The sequence below is a fragment of the Peromyscus leucopus genome, chromosome 9 (genome assembly GCF_004664715.2).
Source record: "Peromyscus leucopus breed LL Stock chromosome 9, UCI_PerLeu_2.1, whole genome shotgun sequence".
Classification (NCBI taxonomy): domain Eukaryota; kingdom Metazoa; phylum Chordata; class Mammalia; order Rodentia; family Cricetidae; genus Peromyscus; species Peromyscus leucopus.
The window spans coordinates 81322192-81345357 of NC_051070.1; the positions used below are offsets into that span (position 1 = coordinate 81322192).

A 23166-nucleotide genomic window follows, 5' to 3' on the forward strand; every position below is an offset into this window, starting at 1 on the left:
GGCGCTCCAGCCAACTCAGTTGGACAGTTCTTTCCCAACACAGCCTGTTTCCTTAGGGGAGATTTGGACTCTGCTATTCTGAGGCGGGGGTGTGGAACAGTGATTAGGAACTGATCCATAAAGCTGCTTTGGACTGTGAAGCGAGAGAGCGAGAGGTGGAGCATTGGGACTTCCTACAACCCAAAGGTATGTTAACAGGCTATACTCAAAGGGAAAGGGGGTGTCTGGGCCCCCAGACTCTTAACAAAAGAAGGCACTAAATTAGCACATAAATGTTTCAAAGAAGGGTTTGGAGAGTGTCTCTGTGGGGTTCCTAGACAGGGACAACAGCTTCCTGCCAGATGTGTGGTCCACCGCCCTGCAGGACCCTCAGTCACTCCTAACCAGCTCTCGCGACTGGTTCAGACAAACTGCACACAACCACCTGCTTCTCGGAAGAGAGCATGTTTTCTTGGCCCACGGATTATATTCTGCACCCCGCTTTCTTTACCAGCCCGTGCAGGAGGGTCTTCTTACAAGCACTCAGCCTTCCCCAGCCGCTTCAGCTATTACCTCTCCACGGGCTCGGCAGGAGCTGAAGACTCAAAGGTCAAGTGTGGGTGCCCACCCCAGCATACACCCTAGAAGCAGGCGATGGTGAGAACAGGAAGCCAGACCCCAGCGGGCTTCCTCTCTTGGGGTGGCCTTTTGTTCTGGCATGTATGGACTGTCCCACCTGGTTGAGCCCAAGTTAGGGTTTGTGTCAGTGACGTTCAGAGTTGTGAGCTCCTGGCACAGATGATGCCTTGAAAACTCCGTGGGCCAGTCACACAGAGGTGCCAAGCAATCAAATGTTTTAACTCACAGTCAAAACTTTCTCTGAATGCCACGAAATGTGTATAAACATTCACTTTTGGGTGTGTGCATGTGTGTGTGTGTTAAACTATAAACACTAAAGGGAACATCCAGCCATTCACAAGTGAGTGAAACTTTCACACTTTTTAAAAGAAATGAACTTTGAAATATACCACCCCCAGCTGGGTGTTTGTGATAGCAATCTTTTAAAAAAGGAAGCTTGCTAGTGTGGTACCAGCCCTCAGGGGTTCCTGCAGATGGTACACACGAGGCAACTGGACATCCTTGTGGGAGCTTTGGGCAAATGAAGATCAAAGTCAAAAGAAAAAAACAAACTCACTTTATTTTAAAGACAATAATTGGCATACAGAAGGTATGCACTAGCATAAAGTAAACTTTCATGAAAAGCATTAAAATCCATTATAAATTAATTTATTAAATAGGTATTTGGTATATGTGATGGTTTTATTAGATATTACTCTTATTTATTGCCAACCCCTCCCCCAAAGTCAAAACAAATCAGAAAAATCCCCTAACTCCAATTTACACTAAATAATTTATTTCCCCAATGTGTATGTGTTCCGAGATGTGACACAGGATAACAGTTCAGCTGGCCATTCTCCTTCAATCATAATATGACAGGACACAAGAGGCTAAAAATGGCTCATCATAATTTATTTTATGTTAAAATGTACAGCTTTTTTTGTTTTTTCTTTCTTTTTTTGAAGTAACTGACTAAAAAGAGAACAGATAAATACGTGAGTGTTGCTGGCTCCTATTTTATACAAGGTTACACCTCTGCTTGGCCCTCACTGTCACCTGGATAGGTACAAAGGCTACAAAAGGAAGCAATAGAAACAGACACAAAGAACTTTTCTGCTTTTTTACATGCGATTTGTAAGCTTAGTTTGAGCTATTCACAAGCTACTTTTCTATTTTTCCTTAAAAAATAACTCCAATATTTTATAAAGATAGAAAAATCTACAGATGGAATGAAAATGTAAAGTTAGAGGCATTTCCATAAAATAGCAACTTTACACCAAATTCACTATTTTTTTTTTAAATCCTGCCAAGTATTTGGACATATATGAAATGCTTCAAAACCTGACAGATAAACACTGAGATATGCTTCATTCAATAAACAGAAGTGTGCATTTATAAAACAGAAAGCTGCCTTTCCCCAAAGGAACCTGCCACCAAAATGGAAAAGGGTCTCAACTTTACAGCCAACATTTAGCAATAAACCCCCTTGACTAACCAGATGGGGTAGCTCTCATAGCTCTTTACAGTTTTATAATTAACAAAAATAGAGTTGTTTTTTTTTTTAACCCTCAAATTAGGGTACCCTAATCAAGGCAAAAAACTTAAGAAATGGCTTACTGTTAGCACAACACTTGTACAGTACTACAAAATGCACTGTCACTAACAAAGACATTAGCGGCATGCTGAAGTAAGTGTCACCTTAAACAAAATATACAGGAATTGAAACGCTAAAGGCATTTACATGGAGTGGACAAGGAAGGAAAAAGCTCCAGGTTCAATAGTAAAACAGGTGATTTGGGGCGGGGCTTGTATCCACACTGTTTCATGGAAGCAGGCACAAAGACGAGTGCCTGCCGCCGAGCTGTAGTCCTAAGGGAGACCTTCCTTTGCAGAGAACTTTATATAAAAGTAACAGAAACCAAGGTACCAAAAAAGGAAAAAGGAAAAAAGAAAAACAACTTGTATAAGGCTTTCTGCTGCATACAGCTTTTTTTTTTCTTTTTTTAAATAAATGGTGCCAGCAATGTTTTTGCATTCACACCAATGCTGGTTTTGAAATCGTACTCTTCAAAGGTATTTGTGCAGATCAATCCAACAGTGCAGCTGCCCAGTGGGATCTGTGGGCTGCCGGGCTGCCTACCTTCTCATGTAGGACCCATTGAGAGACTGTTTGGACATGCCCGTGTTCATGTAGCCGTGGTGTCCAGGGGCTGTGTACATCATGTTACTGTGGGGTGGGGTCTGCATTGGCTGCTGGGCGTATGCCTGGGTTCCCATCATGCCCATCTGCATCTGCATAGGGTACTGGGGCGTTTGATTCATGTAGCCATGGTTGCTGTGATAGCCGCTGTTCATCATCGGCTGGGACATGCTGTACCCGTTCATGGCGTTGAGAGTGTTCATGTTCATGTTCACGGAGTTGACATTGTAGGCTGGCGCTGGCATCAAGTTCACACTCATGTTCATGCCCCTCTGCATCGTCAAAGTCCGTGCCGGACCCTGCATGGCTACAGTCTGGGAACGCCCATAGATCTGTGACTGATGGGGGGCAGCGGCTGGTGACAGAGATGCCGACTTGGTTCTCATGGAGACGTGGCCCTTGCTGGCAATCTGAGTCTGCAGTCTTTGGCTGTGGGAGATGCCAATGTTCGAAGCAGCCATGTTCCGCTGCAAGAGAGGTGGCGGCAGATTCATGGGAGGAGGAGTCAGGTTAGGGGGCGGGGTCATGGTCGCTTGTGCTTGGGATCCCCCAGGGACGGAGTGTGGAGACTGAGAGAGCTGAACAAGCCCTGTGTTACTTAGTGGTGTGGACAAAGAGGCACTGTTTGCATAGGAGGTCACAGCAGCGGAGTGGCTATAAGGCAATGAATGGTCAATCAGTGTGTTAGTTAACTGCTGCAGTTTGGCAAGGCTGAAGGTGGCAGATGGCTGTGGGTAGTGCCCAGCCCCAAAGTCACTCTGACCCATTCGCTCATATAAGCCAAGGTTGGCATTGCTGGTCTCAGGGATGTCAGCCAGCTGCATGGGTGGGGTGAAGTTGGCGGCCATGCTGCACTGCGCCAGCTGCTGGCTGCTGCTGGGAGGCCTCTCCACCACACAGCCCTGCGGGGACTTGACGCTGCAGGTCGGAGGGGAGCTGATACTGGTCTGCTGCAGCATGCTGCAGCTCCCGCTGATGTTGGACATCTGCTGGGTGACGGCACAGCTGCTCTGTGTCAGATTGCTCGAGGTGAGGCTGCTGTAGGAGCAGCTGTTCTGGGAAGAGCTGTTCCCGCAGATGCTGCCTCCCATGGTGGAGTCGTAGCTGCTTGGGTTTTCGTAGTTCTCGGTTGTGCTCTCGATACTGCCCAGGTCACTAAAGCCACTGTCAACGACTTGCTGGGAGTGATCGGAGACTGACGGGACGTCCATCATCGGACTGGTCTCCATGCTCTGCAGAGGTGGCACTGTGATAGCAGTCTGATCGGGACTGATTTGGGCATAGCTGTTCTCTAGGGCGGGGACGTTGGGGCTGTTGACAGAACGGACTGACTGGCCAGGATGGGAATGGACGGACGAAACCGGGCTGTGGTCTGACTGTTGGCATTCGTCCAGTGTGGTGGCAATTTGAGGACTTTGGTCTGTATGTGTATAGTTCTGCAGGCTTCTACAGGCCTCTTGTGTCTCGGCACAATCCTGAAAGGTGTCATCGTGTTCCCTGTTTTCTTGGGTCAAAGACTGGACAGCCTGGGCGGTCTCCGAGTCAATCTCCACAGGGGCTGTGCCTGCCTCTTTGAGCTCAGCATCGACGCCATCACTGTTCTTCTGGTCCTGCTTCTGTGTCTGCTCTTCTGAGGGCTCCTCATCAGACTCAGGTGCAGTTCCAGGGTCCCCGGCAAGCTCCTTCGGCTCACTGTCACACGCAACTGCAAGGTCAACGCCGCAGTCCATCAGGACCTCAGGGCTGGAGTGACTCGGCTGAACACTAAGATCTAAAAAAGCTTCCTGGCTCTCTAGCGCATCCTTGAAGGCTTCTTTGGGGAGGTCACCCCTCTCCACGTCGGCGGACTCCATGTGGCTGTCGTCCTCGTCATCTGCGTCATGGTCCTCATTGTGGGATGGCTCCTCCTCCTCTTCCTCCTCCTCCTCGTGATCATCCAGATGCACGGGGTCTTCCTTCTCCGTGGAGATTTCTGGCTCCTCTTTGTCTTTACTTTGAGCACCATCTTGGTCTTTTTCCGCAGTTCCTTCCTCCTCCTCCCGCTCTTCCTCCTCTTCCTCCTCCTCCTCCTCACCTTTGATGGGGTCCTCCTCATCTACCTTTTTACCTGGTGACTTACAGGGGCTCACAGGTGCGCCTGTCTCCTCCCTTCTCTTCCCGTCCTGCGGGAGCAGGGTTTCCATGGTCTCCGTCACCTCCCGCTCTGTCCCCACAGGGCTGCCCTTGTCTTCCGAGACCCCCTTCTGCTCCTCCACGGTCACCTGGTCGTCGGGCTCCAGGGGCGTCTCTGGTGGGGTGTACAGGTTCAGTTTGAAGCCCGTCTTCCTCTCCTTGCTTTGCTTCCACTTGGAGAGGCCGCGCTTGGTCCCTTTCGACCAGACTTGTTTGCACCTTTGAGGTTCAGGATTGTCTTTGCTGCCTTCTTTCAAGTTTCCTGCATTATCGTCCACATTGTCTTAAGGAGGAGGAGACAGAGAGAGAAAAGCACAAGTTTTAGAAAGTCTAACCACACACAACACATATCTCTAATTCATTAGCAAGCCTGGCTTTCAGTTTCGCACTTTAAGAGTTGATGGGAAAGGCAGTCGAGAATACTGTGGTGTAAACCAAGCTGAGTAACCTAGGCTTAGGAAAGTAAATGACATTCTATGTCGCAAAAGCTGGGAGTTCCACAATACTAAAAAAACAAACCTGAAGCCCAATTTCAACATCAACAAATCTGGAAATACAGCGGGACAGGAGTAATGCCAGCTTCTAGTCCAATCGTCACTGCACTGGGAAATGAAGAGGATTAACTCGCTGCCCACCAGCGGAAAGGACCTTCTCTTTGTGGACATTTGCTAGATTTAAATGATCTCAGATGACATTACCCCCCACCCCCCGAATTATTTATTTTTATTTTAAGTGTGTGGGTATTTTGCTTGCATGTATGTCTACGCACTAAGTGCATGCCTGGTGCCAGAGGAGGCCAGAAGAGGGCATCAGATCCCCTGGAACTGGATTTATAGATGGCTATGTGCCACCATGTGGGTGCTGGGGATGGAACCTGTGTCCTCTGCAAGAGCAGCCAGTGCTCTAACCACTGAACCATCTCTCCAGCCCCAGACATTACTTATTTCGACATAAAAGCATACTTGTATATGAAGCAAAGGAGTAACTACACAGAACAGTTCATCTGTAATCGTCATAAATGTCACTCATGATTTATAAATGACACAACATACAATATAATCACCGTAGAATTTCAAATACAGGTGGTTTTCTTTTTAATCAGAGGTTCTGTCCACAGGACATCTGGGATCAGTTTGCTGTCTAGATGTAAGAGTGACTAAGGGGCTGGAATGGTTGCTGCCCTCTGCCCCTAGCACCTACGGCTGGACAGTGGTTCAGCCCGGCACCTAAGTGACCTGTGAGACCCCAGCTGTTCTTCTGTGACTGTGGTCATGTGTTTTGTTGGTCAGCTGGTCACCATGCCTATGGGCCACCTGGGTCCTCGAATGTTCTAGATGTGCTGAGTCCTGGAGCAGAGCAGAGCTGTGCTCCTGCAGGGCATCACACATCAAATCAACAAACAACTTGGTAACAACAACAAACGTCGAGTCTGAATTAGACAATTAGAAACGGGGTGTAATTGAACATTTTGTTGCAATTCCAAAACCTGTTCTTCTGCATCTATATGTACATGGATATATTAATGTTTGTTTATACAAATATAGCAAACAAATATACTTATGAGTAAGTGTGGGTCAGTTCAGATGGCTCTGGACATCAAACACTGGTGAATGGTTAAGATGCACCCTGGTGTACTGAGAAGCTGTTTTCAAGGAAAACAGAACTGCACCCTCACTGCTCACATGGGCAACATATACCCCGATGTCCAAAAATACTAAGTCGAAAACCACACAGCAGCCTCGAAGCACCTGCACTGTGTTTCTTACTCGTCTTCAAAGGTTTTGAGGATGAGCCAACATCTATAGCGTAAGAGAAACAGTCTGGTTTAGAAACTGTCTAACAGAAAACCTCACTAAAGGGAAGAAAGGTTGAGCCACCGAGAATGAGGAAAGCAGGGTTGGCATTTCTCAGCGGCACCGGCACACCCTGTGGACATCGGTGGCTAAAGCCTGTGCAGGCCTTCACTTACTTCTACAAAGGGCAGCATTCTTGAAGAAATGATTGTCTTTTCCTCCCTCTTCCTCTGCCTGCCGTTTCTTCCCCGGCTGATGTTGGAATGCTTTTCTCAGAACTGGCCTCCTGCCCTCTTCCTCCACCTCGATCTCACAGGTAGGCTCCAGCTGCGGCATCGGCCTCTCTTCATCTGAGTGGTCAAAGGGCTCATTCAGGACTTCCGTGGTCTCGGAAATGGTCTCGGTGGTTACACTGCTGTTGATCCTTCTGCGTTTACGACCCCTTTTCTTCTTTACGACAAAAGGCCTCTGAAATGAATTCCAAACACCACACGTAAGTGCTCCTGAGAAATTAACCGGGTGAGGCGATGTGCAGCCAATGTGGACTGATGTGAGAGCCGTACATGGCGGGACTCCGCAATGCCTTTGTACTTTACCTTCCTTTTTGATGTTTAACATCCCTCTCGGGCGCCAAGAACACAGGCAAGTGTTTTCCAAATAAAACACTTGTTTACTCAAGCCGGGGCTCTGAGAGAGAGCGTCCTAGCAACTCGACTGCGGATTTTAAAAGCCGAGTACTGCTTTTCTAGTGTGTGTTTTCTAAGTGGCACTTGCCAGCTTCAATATCTGGCTTATCACAGACTGTTTGTATAAACAGTGCTTTTATAAATGCTGCAATAGTCAGCTATCAGGTCAATCATCTATTACCTGCCAACTGCTATGGAGATGCCCACTTCAAGACAGGCACCATGGGAAATATGGTGGGGCAAGACTAGCCTCCTTGTCCCAGAAATGAATGGGTGCTTGAAGGAACAATTAGTCTACTGGTTAGAAGACAAAAGAGTTAGAGATTGGTGGCTGCTGGGATGTGAGCAATTAATAATTTTATAGACTATTTTGATATGGAAGATCCCTTAAAAAGTGATAAAATCTTTCCGTCTAAGATAATGGAATCAATGATTTCCCACAGTTGGAATGATAAGCTATCTTTCCAAGAAAAGAAGTATCTAATGACACAAATTTAAATAAAGGAGCAGGTAGAGTCAATGCTAAGCTATGTATCAACGAGGCAGGAAACTGACGGGCCTACTCTGTGAGGGGGTTCAGTGTGTTTACATGATGCCAGCCTCTGTGTCTGGGGTGTAGCTCACCGGCAGCACACTAACTGCTCCTGTACAAGGCACCGGGCTCCATTCCCCGCACGGTGAGGGGCAGGGGCAGGGGCACTACCTCCAGATAAGCAGTACCAAAGAATCACCGTATCTTACATTTTTAATTCTTTCAATGTTCTTAAAGAACACATCTAGGCCTATTAATAATTCTAAAATTTAACCACATAAGTAATTTAACATTTGATGTTATTAGTTCCCTCCATCCCCTTACCCTCTCTAAGCAACTAGACTTTGCCCAGATACAAGTGCAGCCAATAGAAAGAGTTGGTTCCCCCCAGGTTGAATCTGTATGGACAGCAGCGGTCCACGTCACGCCTTGGACAAGTCTGGCTTTTCATGTTTTCACACCGGGCTCCTCTCATTATACTCATAAACAGGAATGCATTCTCTGTATCAGACTTTTAAATGCTCGGGAGACAGCAGTGCACTTCGTGGGATGCTCCCCTCTGCTACCTCCAACTGTGGGGTCAGAAGAACGAACCCAGGGTAGTCGGACCAGCAAACTGCCTGCCCAAGCCTCTCAGGACAGCCGTGGGGAAGGGCCTTCGTTCGCGCCAGGCTATCACTACTTGTCGTGGCTCTCCGAATGGTATCTGGTCCTGCTGTATGTCAGAGGCAGAAAATGCAGATGACGACAGCAGATGTGGGAGAACAAGTACCCACAGACAAAAACCAACGCTCCACTTGGTACTACTGGGCATGAGCTGCCGTACCTGGAGGAACTACTAATGTGTAGTTGGCCACAGGCGAAGCACCAGCAGCAAAAATCAAGGGTATGAAATGCCTAACAGCTCTCTGCGAGAATAAGGGACATAAAAGGCAGGAGCACTGGCTTGGAGTTCTGAGACGAGGCTAGCTCTCCAGTGAGTCCTGGGACCTTGTCATGTCTGACCTCCGCGGGCCCTGAAGGGTGGTTATGCATGCAGCCTCTGAGGTGTCCTCCTGGTTATCGTGACTGGATTGACTCTTGTCCTGCAGACCAGCAGGTGGCAGTGACCACCAGACTAGGGCGAGCATGCTGCTAAGGCCAGGACACAACCTCAACTCAAGAGAAATGATTGACACTGGATCAGGGAGGCTGCTCACACATGAGCTACATCCACAGAGTGAGCCAAGAACACCGCAAAGATGCGTCAGCTGGACGGAAAACAGCTACTCAGGGGCTGACGAGCTCACCACACACACACACACACACACACACACACACACACACACACACACACACACACACACCTTTCTCTTCATGGAAACTGACTGTGGTTTGGTCAAACGTGGGGGAGACGTCTGAATGTTCTCTTCCTCGTCCTCATCTTCGTCCTCTTCGTCATCTTCCTCTTCATCCTCTTCGTCATCTTCCTCTTCCTCACTACTCTCTTTGGACAGCTCTAACAGCTGCCCTCGCTCCCCGGCCACTGGCCGCCTCTCTGGAGAATGCAAGTATTTATTTTTCGAGTGTACTTTTGCAGGCGACTGCCTACTGTTAACTCTAGATGACAGGGTCTCTTGCTCCTCCTTTTCCCAGCAGCTGGCTTGTTCCATTAGTCGTTCCGCCTGGGGTGGGGTGGGGGCAAAAACGGTGACTGGTGAGAGGGGGAGTCACACAGCTGGAGCCTCTAGATCAATGGGAAGGGGTCTCTAAGCGAGCTCTGGAGGGGCAGTCAGCTGACCAAGCAAACGCGAGCTGCAACATCTCAGGACCCCTCTGCATCAGTCAGGATAACCGATCTAAGAGGACCGGGTTTCATGGGATATTTAGCAGTATTAATGATGCAGTGAATTGATTTGAGTCCTTTATCACTACATTACATGCTCACTGGCATGGAGCATTCCAAGCAAGTTCATAAACACAAGGAATCGATTGACATGGCAGCAGTGAGGCTCGGCACCGCATCTGATCTGATTACATGCTGTCAGCGGTGAAAATGCTGCTTTGTGATCAATGACAAATGTCTCCTGCTTCATACTCAACTCAATAGAATTATCATGTCTTCTCAGTTGGGATAAATTAGTGCTTTATCATTTCAGAAGCTCTGTCTATATAACCAAGCTTTTACGATGATGCTAATGACTTAGCTTAAGTAAGCTGCAAGACTGAAGTCCCAATTCAGGATGCTAGAGCACACCATTACCTCCTTTTCAGCTTCCCGCTCTTCTTCAGAAACCACAGCATTCGAAATTAAAATGGGGGTCCACCTCAGACTCTCTGGATCAAGTTCATTAGTTCTGGAACAGTTTCTCAGCTTTTCCATGTGGCCCAATATCAACTTTTCCCTTCTAATGATCACAAACCTGTAACACAGCAAGGAAGACAAAGTGAATTAAAAAGTCGACAGCTAGCTGGCTGTGGTGGCCCACAGCTTTAACCCCAGCACTTGGGAGGCAGAGGCCAGAGGTCAGCCTGGTCTACATAGTTTTAGACCAGCCAGGGTGACATACTGAGATCTTGTCTAAAAAAACAAAAACAAAACCAAACAACTCAGGGTTAGCTGGCACATAGCTGTAATCCCAGCATTCAGGAAGCAGAGGCAGGAGGATCACCATGAGTTTGACGCCTGCCTGGGTTACATCTTGAGAGCCTGTGTTAAAACACAAAGCAAAGTGCGTGGGAGGGCCTCACCTCCCCAGACCACGGCGCTCACCTGCCCTCTCGCCTGTCGATCATGTGGAGGTGCTGCAGAGTGGTGGCGATGTCGTGTGGGCACATGCCTGTAGCTCTGCTGATGGCCTTGATGCTAATGTGTCTCTCGTGGTGGTGGTAGAGATATTCCAGGATGACACTTTTCCAGTAGGCCAGGTAGGAGAGACGGCCAAGATCGGAAAGTGGCTTTTCAGGAGACCCTGCTTGGCCCTCTCTTCTAGAAAGCAAATAGCCTAGGGCAGAAGAAGCAAAACTCCAGTCATTGTGAGTGTTTCCAGAGCCAGGTCCAGGAGCCTCTAGAAATCGTACAATAATGGCAGGGTGAAAGCATCACACAGGTGAAGTGCATCCTGTCAAGCATGTCGCCTCTTCCAATTACTGTGATGTCACCTCGTCAAATTTCTGCTTGTCAATCTTTATGGTGGCACCATAAGCCAATTCCCACACAGCTGGCGGCAGCAGACATACATGGTGGTGTATGTCAGAGACTGAAAGCTAAGACTAAAGACATGACTTCTGGTGAGTCTCAACACACAAATCTCCTGCAAGCTTGAAATTCTTCCCCATACTCAATGTCAGGCACTCAGGAATCCTGTGGAGGGACCACCCCAGCATTACTGGGCGGGTTGTTCTCCACAGGCGGACCCGATGACCCTCTGACAGCTGGGGCTTAATAAAAGAGAAGGACTTTGGCAAACACAGTCTGTATTGCTTGTTCCATTTAACCAGCCGACTAATCTGAGCTGTTACAGGACTAATAAAACATCGTCTTTCAAGTTAATGGTGGCAACTCCCATCTGCTTTGCGAGCTCTGTTTTTGTCCTTTTCATGAAAGTTAACTTATAAACCAACCCCAAAATGCTGCACCTACAAATTACAAATAAAATACACGGAAAAAGAAAACCCAAACTTTGAAGCACACTGTTCCATGTGTATACTGAAAACCCCGAGCACACGGGAGCTTGAACGCTAGATACGGGCTCTCTGGCAAAGGAACTCTTGAAATGAGAAAACTTCAAGCCCACTTGGAGGAAATGAATGAAAGCTGGCGGCTGTCTCAGTAATTAAGAGCCACTTACGGAGTAAAGAAGAAACGCTGTCTGTCAAGTAATGATGTCTTCTTTGCTCTAATTATTTCAAGAGCCTCACCTTCGTGAACTTCCCGGATTTAAACAAACATCGACCACATACAGTAGGTGGCAGCAATTACCACCAGGCTGCTCTATAACCACCCAAATCTTCAGCTCTCTCTTCTTTATCTACATTTCCAAAATGGCTGCACTTGAAAGAATTCTGTTTTAGGTTTTTGTTGTTGTTGCAAAGAGAAATCAATGCCTCTGATCCATTTTTCCTGTTTCTCAAAACCCACTGCAAATAATGCAGAAACCCAGAACAAGATATACTACCTCAACAGCATTCTGCATCTTGATGGCTTTACCCTGAATGTCATCATAGAGAATAGAGATAAAATAAACATCGGGGTTCGCCTAAGAGATTTGGCGTTAACGCCTCTGGTCACGTGTCCGTGCAAAGCATCTGACGGAATGCAAACAGGCCTCAGAGTTCGCAGTCAAAGCACCGTCGACGCATCATCATCATCATCATCCCTGCTCCAGCCTCAGCCTTTCTCCCACAGCGGTGTCAGGACTGCGGACATAGATGGCTGCTGCACTGAAGCCAGCCCACATCAACACTGTCAACATGGGGAGGAGCGCTTCGTCGCCAGAAGAGCCAAGGCAGCCCAAACCTCAGAACACGGATAATTGGCACATCCATCTCCTGCTTTCTAAGTGCTTGCCACATTCTGAGAATTTGTTTAGTCAGCCGGGGACCCCAGGTCTGTACTCCTGTGCTTGTGTATGGGGGTGTGTGTGACACCATGGGACCATGGATGAGAACTGTCCCCTTGTCCATGAGATCCCACAATTAAAAGTTTCCTGCAGTGACTGTGCAAGTTCCCAGGCCCTCGTGGGTTCCTGTGAAGCCCATTGTTGAAGGTAGAGATGTGATGTGGCCCAGGAGAAAGGTCTGGGCAGAGCAGAAGGCTGTGGCACCTCAGCTCGCCCTGCCTGCCTGCCTGCCTACGCTCCTACACAGGGCTACCCTCCCCAGGAAGCATGTGTTCTTTGTTCCCACACTCCCAACCTCCCTCCACTTCACCTAGCTGTTCCTGTCCTTGCACCAGGTGACTTGGGCCCCTGGGGAGCATGGGAGTATAAACCTTTCAGCACCAGTCAAAAGGCTGTTTCCTTGGACACTTCCGGAAACCCTTGACTGTAGCCTATGATTGACACTGCTCCTCCATGAGTCCAGGGTAACAAGCTCTAATGTGTGCTAGGTCCTGAGCCCACTGGTCTTTCTCAGCAAACACCCTCCTGCTGTGCAAGCAAAGGCTGAGAGGAGGCAGGGAACAGGCAAGCATCTCAGGATGCTGAGGACAAACAACCGGAAACCCACCCTGCAGTCAGAACCTTCCACTCGCATTGCAGGGATGACATGTACCAACAGCACACACCACACAAAGCCAATGCCCCAAGGTACCAGGCACTGCCCGCAGCAAGTGTCTCCCCCTCCTCTGGGAATCTAGAGACCCTCAAGGAACTTAGAGCCAGCGGGAAGAAAATGGCACTTCTGCAAAGAGCCACTTGGAAGTGGATAAAATCTCCCCCTGGAGGAGGATGTTCTGATGTTAAGCAGAGTCCACCAGGAACAATCAAAATGACCATGAATAAATTCCTTACTTCTTATTAGTTGAGTGAAATCCCATGCAGAATGATAATCTACGCCGTTAAGAAAGGGGTCGCGCCTACCAGTTGTGCACTGATTGACAGAAGACAGACTCTACGTGTCATCTGCGGTGGCAGTGGTGGCGGTGGTGGCGGTGGTGGCGGTGGGCACTCGCCTGGAGGGGGCTGAGCTGCTGGCACTGAACTACCTTCACAACATGGGGTGTCAAGTAAGGGGCTTCTTGCCCCCTCTAGTTCCTTCCTACTTCTTCTCGGCTCTTCAAAGCACAGTGACAATATAGAGCAGACACAACAATTTTTGGTAAGAACATTTGACTTATTAAGTAATTACAGAGATGTGATGGTTTTAAGCTCTTGAATTTAACTTACCAAAAAGATTCCAAATAATTGATCTAAGATGCAGGGAAATAAAAAGCACTTATCTTGGAAGCCGGTGTATTGTCCTGAAGCATCTGAAACAAGTACAATACACCCCTGGTGAATAGATTCCCACGGCGTGCTAACACCTCTCCTTAACGCAGGGTACTTTCAATCAGAAACCGCCAACTACCCCGGGAAACCTCCTGCCTCCGATGGAAAACAAAGTGGTGTGTGGAAGGCAAACCCCAGTGCTGCCGTGTGATTAACCGCCGGTGAAATAAGTCCCCTCAACTCGGCCGTGAGCCAAGGTGCTGGTGAACAGCACTCACTCATGAGTGGGGGCTTTGTCACTGAAAACTGAGCGAGCCTTACGTACATTCGCTGTCCTCACACAGCACAACCGGACTCTCTGCTCCGCTGGAGCTGCTGAACGGGAAAGGTGAGGTCTGAGCGCCAGTGTACATCTTACAAGCTTACTTCAAGAGACCACCCTCTTGAAGGCCAAGTGAGCGCTGCGGGGTGCTTCCGAGCGAGCTCAGGGCCAGTGCGGCCCCAGCCCCGCCTCTGCTGAGGATGGCCTCAAGTGACAACTGTCACCTTACCCGGCCCTGATCCGAGACTCGAATGATTAACTAACCGCCTCTAGGGAAGCAGGATAGATCCACTTTAAGGAAGTAACTGTTGAGGTCAAAGTTTGTTCCGCAGACATGAATAAATGAAAATCAACTGGATCCTCAGCATGCAACGCTAACGGTCATTTTCTGTGAAAACTCCCTCCTTGTGAACAAGCACCATTCAGGATGACCCAGTGGAGCAGGAGTAAACGTGTTCTCAGGCAAGGGCGCGTGTGACAGAGATGAAGGTCCGTCACCAACAGTGTCACCCACCCATCATCTCTGCACTTCCATCTGTCAGCTGATTCCAAACCATCTGAACTTCCCCAGACACGGAAGTATAAACTTTGGCTAGCTGCTCAACCCCAACTGCCATCTGTCTGGATTATGTGAATTCCGAGTCTTCAGCAGCTTTTAGGGAAGATAATCTCCGAGGATTACACCCCTTCCCCCAAACACCTGTTTAGTTTAGCAGGCTCCACTGAGAGGCCCACATCCGAAGATAGCCTGGCCTCTGCAGGCCTGGGAACTGACGCCAGGCCATGGGCTTATGGCCACTTAGAGAGGAGGAACCCGGACGCCTTCAGCCACGCAGCTCCTCGGAGGTGGCAGCCCAGGGCCCATGCCGTCTGTTATTTGCTTCCTGGGCTAGCAGCACTGGGATGGATGAGGGGCTGGCTGCCCATACTCTGTTTAAATTCAGGGCATGAGTCTGTGGGCCTATGTAACTATGTAACAACCGGACTAAACACCCAGCAACCACTAGACTAGCAGCTCTCAGCCGCTGCCCTGCAGCTACAAATCTGAATCTCTAGAGGCAGCAGCCCTGTGCTTTCACTAGGCCCCAAGGTGAGTCAAGGTCAATGTCCTTGAGGACCACTCTGGAGCTTCGAGGGAACAGGCTTGTGAAGTGGAGAGACACTGCTGCACAATGGGATGGATGAACAGAACAGAAGGGGTTTTTAAAGCCCTCCAGGCCGCCACCGAGTGGCTGATTGCTCCATTCTATGCCTGGGTGTTACTACAAGGCCAACAACTCTGCTACAACAGGAATTCCAACTTGGAAGGTCCCGAGGGAGCCCTAGGGCACGCATCTCTAACCAGGTCTCCCACCACAGAGATACACTCGCAGCCGGGGTTGGTATACTCTAAATCAGTGGTTCTAAGACATCTATCTGGCTTGGCTTCAGGACTTTGTATTTTAAACCCTTATTTAAGACTCCAAAGAGCTTTTGTTTATAAAGACAATATCTGTCGGTTATACTGAGAAGTGACATTTATTAATTTTAAAACAGCAATAAACCTTATGATGTTACTATAATTTTAGATAATAAAAAAAACCCTTCCCTGTATTTTCTAAAATATAAACAAAATAGTGAGGCGAAGGCTTGCTTTACATTCTTACATTCTAGTCAATGTCTACTTTGGTCCTTAATCTGTTGTGTTTATCACGGGTCATGTCAGATCTGGAAAATTCCACTTTATAGTCATGAATAAAGAAGAGTTAAAGGGGAAAGTGACGTCACTTTGATATGTTTATGGCACTGTGGACTGCCTGGACTGTACTTTGAGACCACCTGTATTATATGAAAAGTGAGAACTTTTCAAAGCTGGGTCAGGACCATGAGAACTTCAGACTGTCATCTATGGAATAGACAGCGGCAGCTCACAAGGAGCCAGGCACACAGGCTCTGGAGCCACCAACACTGCAGTGGACGACTTCAGGACCCACCATGTCGCAGCTATGTGACCCACAGACATTGATTTAATCTCTGAGTAGGTCTGAGTCCTCACTCAGACTAGGCCGCTAATAATCACATTTGTCCCTTCAAGTTACTGGAAGCATTACAAGGGTTAATAAAAAGCACACAGATAGTGCTGGCCTTAAAGATGAGCTATTAAGTGTTATTCACCATAATGAATGAATACAATCTAGAGGCGATCATTTAGATGATTAAAAACCCCAAACAGGGGAAATAAAGAAAATGTGGACAGAAAGCAGTCAAATTGCTCTTCGGGCCTGACAGAGATGAGCCTCCTTCCTGTGGCTATATTTGCTTGAGATGCCCGAAGACCAGCCTACTGTCTTAAGTTTCCCACCACCCAAAATACAAATTTAATTAAAGAAGCCCTCCCCCTTTGGCCTCAGAAACAATCTCAAGAAGTTAGTTACTGAAAATTCCCGGCAAACATCGTCTGCACCCCAATTCCTTTCGGTTGTCAAGTACTTAACTTCAATGACGACCCTGAAGAAACAACTAGCCCGTGAAACCACAAACACAATGATGGCCTCAGGCTTCAGCAGGACCATGAGCTGTCCCCAGACAAATATAACAAAGACTCACATATTCTACAAGGCTCAAGTGTGTCCTGGGAAATGGCCCGAGCCAGGGAAGGCGAGGGAGTAGAGACAGCATGTCTTTGGGCAAGGTCTGTTGGCTGCCCTGGGTCACATCTCAGGCTGTTTCTTTAAGTCATACTCTCACTCATCTTTTCTCAAAGATGCACTAGCTTCCTACATACCACTCCAGCGCTAAGGTCTTCTTCCTCAGTTACATGCAAAGAGGCTACTGGTTTCCTTACTGAGTATCCCTACTGCCCAACAACTATTCCAGAGAGGAATGGTCTTCTTCAAGTTCCTCCCAAAGGGAGGCTTATACTGGAGACGTGACTTCCTGGTGCCCTGTAGTATATGTGTTCAAGCCTACAGACCATGCTGGGGTTTGTCCAAAAGTTTGTGGACACTCTTGAAGGTGTTGTCAATCTGCATCAGTACCAAGGGAAGAGGTGTTTGGCCACCCACTCACAGATGGCCGGCAAAGGGCCTCTCCTCCCTCTGCAGTACCTATCACGGAGGGTGCTGCCCATGTGTGACGTGCAGCTGAGTTGATGGCCAGGCAGTATCTGCTGCACGAAGCAGCCAGAGACAAATCCCCATGACAAAGCCCCATAACAAAGATGAGCCAACACCGTCTTGTACCTGATCACCCAGTGGAATGAGAGGTCTCCCCAGCTCCCTTCCCTGGCCTTTGGTCTAGCTATGGGTCTCATCCACAGTTGGACAGTAGAGTCACTTCCAGGTGTATTAAAAAAAAAATTCATGTCACTCAACTCTTGTTTATCTCAGGACAGCTTGATTTCAGATACTATTAAGTAAAAGTCTTGAGGACTGCCCTTAAGCCAGAATCTTAAAGGGGTACAGCATCAACCCCCTGCCAAAGGTGGTGGCAAGGTTGTCTAGTGAGAGACTTGAGCAGAAGGTAAAGCGTCACCCAGGAAGAGGGCGAGCAGGATGCATTTCATGGGCCTCTTTCAGTTGAACCCAACTGAGGGCTGGTGGTCTCCTAGTTTCCCTTTCTGTGGCTGTGACAAAACACTCTAACAAAAGCAACTCAGGGAAAGAGGGGTTTATATGGCTTGCATTCTAGGAAAAGGTTTATCTGAGGCAAGTCAGGACAGGAACTGAACCCGAAACCACTGGTGAAATGCTGCTCACTGGCTCATTCCGGGTCATGCTCAGCTAGCTTTCTTCTTTCTAAATTTTTTGAGACAGGGTCTCTCCATGTAGTCCTGGCTATCCTAGAGGTCATTATGTCTATAGACCAGGCTGGCTTCGCACTCACAGCGATCCTCCTGCCTTTGCCTCCCAAGTGCTGGGATTAAAGGTGTGCGCCACTGTATGTGGCTGCTAAACTACCTTTCTTATAAAACCTGTGTAGGGGTGGTGCTGCCCACACTGGGCTGGGCCCTCCAACCTCTGTCATTGATCAAGACAATCCCTCACAGACAGGGCCACAGGCCGAGCTAATCTTTCTCAGCTGTGTCACGCTGACAGCTGAAGCTAACTAGGACAGTTTGTTAGTGTAAGGTGTGACACTACCAGCTAGATCCTGTCAGTGGATGAGAGAACTTTTATTTTCCTGAGATGATCAATCATGAAATGAATCCAATCTATAATCCAATATATAATTCCTTGTTAGGGAAATAAGGCCCTGGGATACAGGACAAAACGGTGTAGAATGAGAGATGAATACTCTGCCAACATCACATGACCAAACTAAAATCAAGATTTTTAAAACGCTTAGAATTGAAAAAAAAGTAAAATGTTGACATAAACATATTTTGCAAGTAACCAAATTGTTCACACAGCCAACTACCTTTCCCAAATATCAGTCAAACTGATCTGTCCCTCAGAGCCATTTCTGGGGGAGATGGAAGAACACTAGGAGCTGGAGCCGCAGCTTTTGACAGGAATGGGAAATGCTGCTTAAGTTCTGCAGGTCAAAGTTCTTGCTGACAACTTGAGCTGAATCCCTGGTCCCCACGCGGTAGGAGAGAACTGACTTCCACAAACTGCCCTCTGACTCCACATGGGCACCATGACACAGGCATGCACACACACCCCCATACAGTAAATGCAACAACGTTATTTTAAATTCTAAAATATCTTAGGAGGAGCAAAAGTTTATAAAAACAAAAGTTAAGAAGTAATCTAACATTTTAAACTTATCCACTTAGAAACTTTTTTTTATCACACTAGAGACTATTTGAAGAAATATTTTATATATATGTGTGTGTATTTATTAGCAAAACAGGATCCTAAATTGCTGTTCTCCACCCACCTGGGATTGCTACCCAAACTGAAACCTAAACAAAATTGTCACATGTAAGTACAAAATCCTGACGAGCCTTTCCTACTGAACAGCTACATGATTTCCAATTCTCCACTGAGCTCTCACACGTGGTGTGAGGCACACCCTGTCAGCACCTACGGCACAACACCCAGGACACCATCTTGGTGCCGAAAGATCACAACTCAATGGACCTATAAATACCACCACTAAAAGCAAAGTTGGACTTCCCTTTGGCCACTTTTATAGGCCTAAACCTCTATAGGGGCAGCTGAGCTAGTTGAGTTCAGTACCTAAGCATCTCAGATGCTGGCACTGTTTCTGAATCAGGCTCAGGAGCCAGCCTGGTGGCACAGCCTGTACACCCTAGCAATTGAGGAAGTTATGGAAGGAGGATTGAAAGTTCAAGGCCAGCCTGGGCAATTTATTGCTATCAGTAGTAAAAAGGGGGGTGTTGGAGTGGGGATGTAGTTCAGTGGAGAGTGTTAACCTAGCATGTGCAAAGCTAGGTTCAGCGCCCAACACCACAGAAACAAAACCCAGGTTCTAGAAGACAAGGTGGCTGGAAGTTAGAAGTGTAACTCGATTTCTTTTTCTCCATCCACATTCCTCTCTTTCGTGACCCTCCAAATATACTGTGTGTGCGCACGTATGTGTACACACACACCAGCACCCAGATCTGGAAACTGAGCTTTCACTTGGCAAACACAGACTGTATACAATGCTGCTCGGGAGAAGTGGGAGAACAAATCTCTTTCCATTTTCCCTTTGTTTTCAAACAAAGTACATCTCAAGAAGGAGTTGTCAGCCTTTGAGACAACTTTCTAAAATCCAAGCCCAGGCCCTCCTCTGATCTGACCAATGAACTGTTTAAGATGGAAGGCTCAGGAACATCCTTGGTGTGCCCAGGCCAGCTGAGCAAATGCTTCCACCCCCCCTCAGTTACCTCTCAAGGCTTTGAACATAGTTTGAGGCAATACACATCTGTGTCAGGGTTGCGGTGCGGCCCACTGCTGATGTGAGAGTGTAAGCTGGGTGTGAGAACCAGGGGAGGGTAGGACATGCAGTTCAGTGATTGGCTGACTTGCCAGTGGCTTTGGTCCTGGAGGAATTTAAGTTTAGTCTGGCTGTGTTAGATATAGCAGTGGGAGAAACAAGAATATATGCAATATCACACTAGCAGGGTTTTCAGTTACATGTATAGCTGAAGCAATAACAAGGATTTTTTATTATTATTATTATTATTATTATTATTATTATTATTATTATATCTTTTGAGACAAGGTATCACTATGTGGCCCTAGCTGGCCTGGAACTTGCTTTGTAGACCAGACTGGCCTCCAACTTACAGAGATTCACCTGTCTGCATCTCCCAAGTGTAAGGATTTATTTTTTAAAGACAGGATCTTGCTATGGAACAGTCTCAGCCTTCAGTGCACTGGCATTAGTGTGTGCCTCTGTGCCCAGCCTATTACTGGCAGTATTAAAAGACATTGATGACTCATCTTCAAGCTTGCAGACAGTACATTTGTCTGAGTCCTTTGAATGAGACACAATTCTGTCTGCTGTTCAGATTGATGCTAAAGCTGGAAGCAGCTAGAGTTGAGTAACAGCAGTATCATAACAACATATTAATATGAGCATAGCATCAGCCACAATATCATAATTATCATTCCCATGAGTCTTTATATTGTGTAGTCACTGTTAATCCCCACGTCTCCAACTTTACCGGAATGCACCGTGAAGGTTTCGGGGGCTGAGTACCTGAGTGCACACACAGTAGGCACTGTTCTGATTAGGCTGCCCGACTCCGCTCTCCAGATTTAACTAGAGACAAAGCTCAGCGAGTTTAATTTGTTCACTACCAGGCAACTGTTAAATCCAAGAGCCACAAACCATGTAAACAACAAGAACTCAAACACACAGTAATGGCTATAGCTGAAGTTTCATTACTGAGAACTCAATTCAATGCTATACTGTCAATGATCACATGACAATCCCCATTTACAAGTCAAAGGGCAGTGGCAATCTCAGGAGTGTATGTATGCCAAGGTGGGAGTGTGTGATTATGGACAGGGACACTGAACTGTAAATTATGTAACTGTCTCTTGTAATTACCCTGCTGCAGAACAGAAACAAACTTCCCGTGCAATCTGCAGAGAAACGGAGACTGAGACCCGCAATCACCGTTTCCTTGGCTTTAACCGGTTAGCAGCTATTTAATTATGTCTGATGAGGTCAAAGCAAGTTAATTTATGAAAACTTGGCAGGAAGGTATTTCAAAGAAAATTCTCTGAAAAGCTCCCAGTAGTACTGAAACCTGATGACTTCTCTTCAGGAAAGAGCTATCTAAACTGTTAGCATTCTAAATGACATTTAAAACAAACTCACAAGCAATCCCTCTTCTCTCTCCGCTAAAAACACTTGCTATGGTCTGTAAGCTTTAACCAGAGACAACTGAAAAGCGGCAGGGTGGAAGGCAGGCTGGCAGAGTCTTCTGATGAACCTTCTGCTGTGGTAGGAAAACCATTATTAACTTGCTTGACTTCATGGAGAAAGATCCAGCAGTGGGGCAAAGCACAGAGCAGGACTTTAGACTGAAGAACAGAAGGCCATCTTCTGTGTGTGAGCATGTGTGTGTGTGAGCACACACGCGTGCACAGATACAAGCTACAGGCCAACTCTGGGTGTGCTCTCACCCGGCTCAGCTTCATTTTGGCAACTGAACCCTTTTCTTTCCCATTTTCTCTTCTGGAAGCACCATGTACTAAATGCCCAGATTTCACAAGTGCACTGGACCCGGCATCCTAGGAGGAGGAAAGGGAATTCCTATTCACTCTTGCAGTGTCTGTCTGCCAGGAGGATATTTGTTACGTCTGGATATTAAGAAACAGAAAGTGAACAGAGCACCAACCCTAAGGCTGCAATGCCTCTTCATCTCTCTGGCCTCAGGTATGGAGTTTCCCTCCAGCCCACCCCGTTGTACAAACATTTCTTTATTATCACTTACATTTTAAAGTTGTTTTAATTATTTCTTATGTTTTGCCTACATGCAATGTCTGTGCACCTTGTGAGTGCCTGCTGCCTATGGAGGCCAAAAGAGGGAGAATGGATCCCCTGGAACTGGAGTCACAGATGGCTGTGAGTCGCATGTGGATTCTGGGAACCAAACCCCAGTCCTGTGGGAGAGGAGCCATCTCTCAGGCCCCCATATAAATATTTCTCGTCCAAATCTCCCATGTCATCACTCTTCACCCTTCAATTATATTCAAGGGCAGAAGCACAAGTTATGGAAGGCCATCTCTTCTAAGAAATTGAGCCCTGAGGATCTGAGTCCAGTGATGTTTGGTACACCCGCTTCACACTTATACAAACAGCTGTGCAAAGGCTGACAGGAAGCAGATGCCAAGCACCAAGCACTTACACACTTAACACTTCTTCTGTAAAGCAGTGAAGGTGAAAAAGTCTCTCTCTTTACAACACCCCTGATGTAATACCACCAATAAATATAAAAGGCTGTCCAGTTTTAAGAGTCACAGCCATCAAACAGATGCTATAGGACGTGTGACCTCCCACATTAAAACAATGGCTTAAAACAAAACATGCCCCACAAACACAGAAAAGCACACACAATGTACAACTGAGTGGATTACCACATGACAACTGTCCTTGGAACTATCACCTTGGACCATGACAGAATTTGCTGACCACCGCCAGGAAACCTTGCTTGTCCCAAGCAATCTCTCTTCTCTCTCTCATAAGGAACCATTATCAGGGCTTTTTCTGGCAATCCCTGATAGGTTATTATTCATAATAACCTATTTTATGAAGAGTTTGCTTGCATGGAAGTCTGTGTACCACCTGCATGCCTGGTGCCCAGAGGCCAGGAGGGCTCTGGACCCCCTGGAACTGGAGTTATGAGTCATGGTTGTGAGCCACCATGTGGGAGCTGGGAATTGAACCTGTGTCCTATGGAAAAGAAGCCAGTGCTACTAACCACTGAGGCATCTCTCTAGCCCCTATTATTATTATACTTTCACCACCAAAATATCCAGGTGCTAATACAGTTTTGTCCATTAAGAA

The 23166-nt window shown here is 47.3% G+C and overlaps 1 protein-coding gene across 6 annotated transcripts in view; it reads right to left on the reverse strand.

Annotated features, from left to right (window-relative positions):
• Nucleotides 1-1153: 1153 nt before the first annotated feature.
• Kat6b (lysine acetyltransferase 6B) overlaps nucleotides 1154-23166 on the reverse strand; it is a 182774-nt gene continuing 160761 nt past the window's right edge. For 5 of the 6 annotated variants that reach the window (XM_028879769.2, XM_028879768.2, XM_028879771.2 and 2 more), the window contains 5 exons: nucleotides 10733-10964; nucleotides 10223-10382; nucleotides 9327-9644; nucleotides 6939-7230; nucleotides 1489-5252 (listed from right to left, as the gene is read on the reverse strand). In XM_028879769.2, coding sequence (XP_028735602.1) covers nucleotides 2734-5252; nucleotides 6939-7230; nucleotides 9327-9644; nucleotides 10223-10382; nucleotides 10733-10964 — 3521 coding nt within the window. In that variant the 3' untranslated portion in view covers nucleotides 1489-2733. Of the gene's footprint in view, nucleotides 5253-6938; nucleotides 7231-9326; nucleotides 9645-10222; nucleotides 10383-10732; nucleotides 10965-23166 lie in introns of all 6 variants that reach the window. The other variant, XM_028879772.1, reaches the window with a different exon arrangement.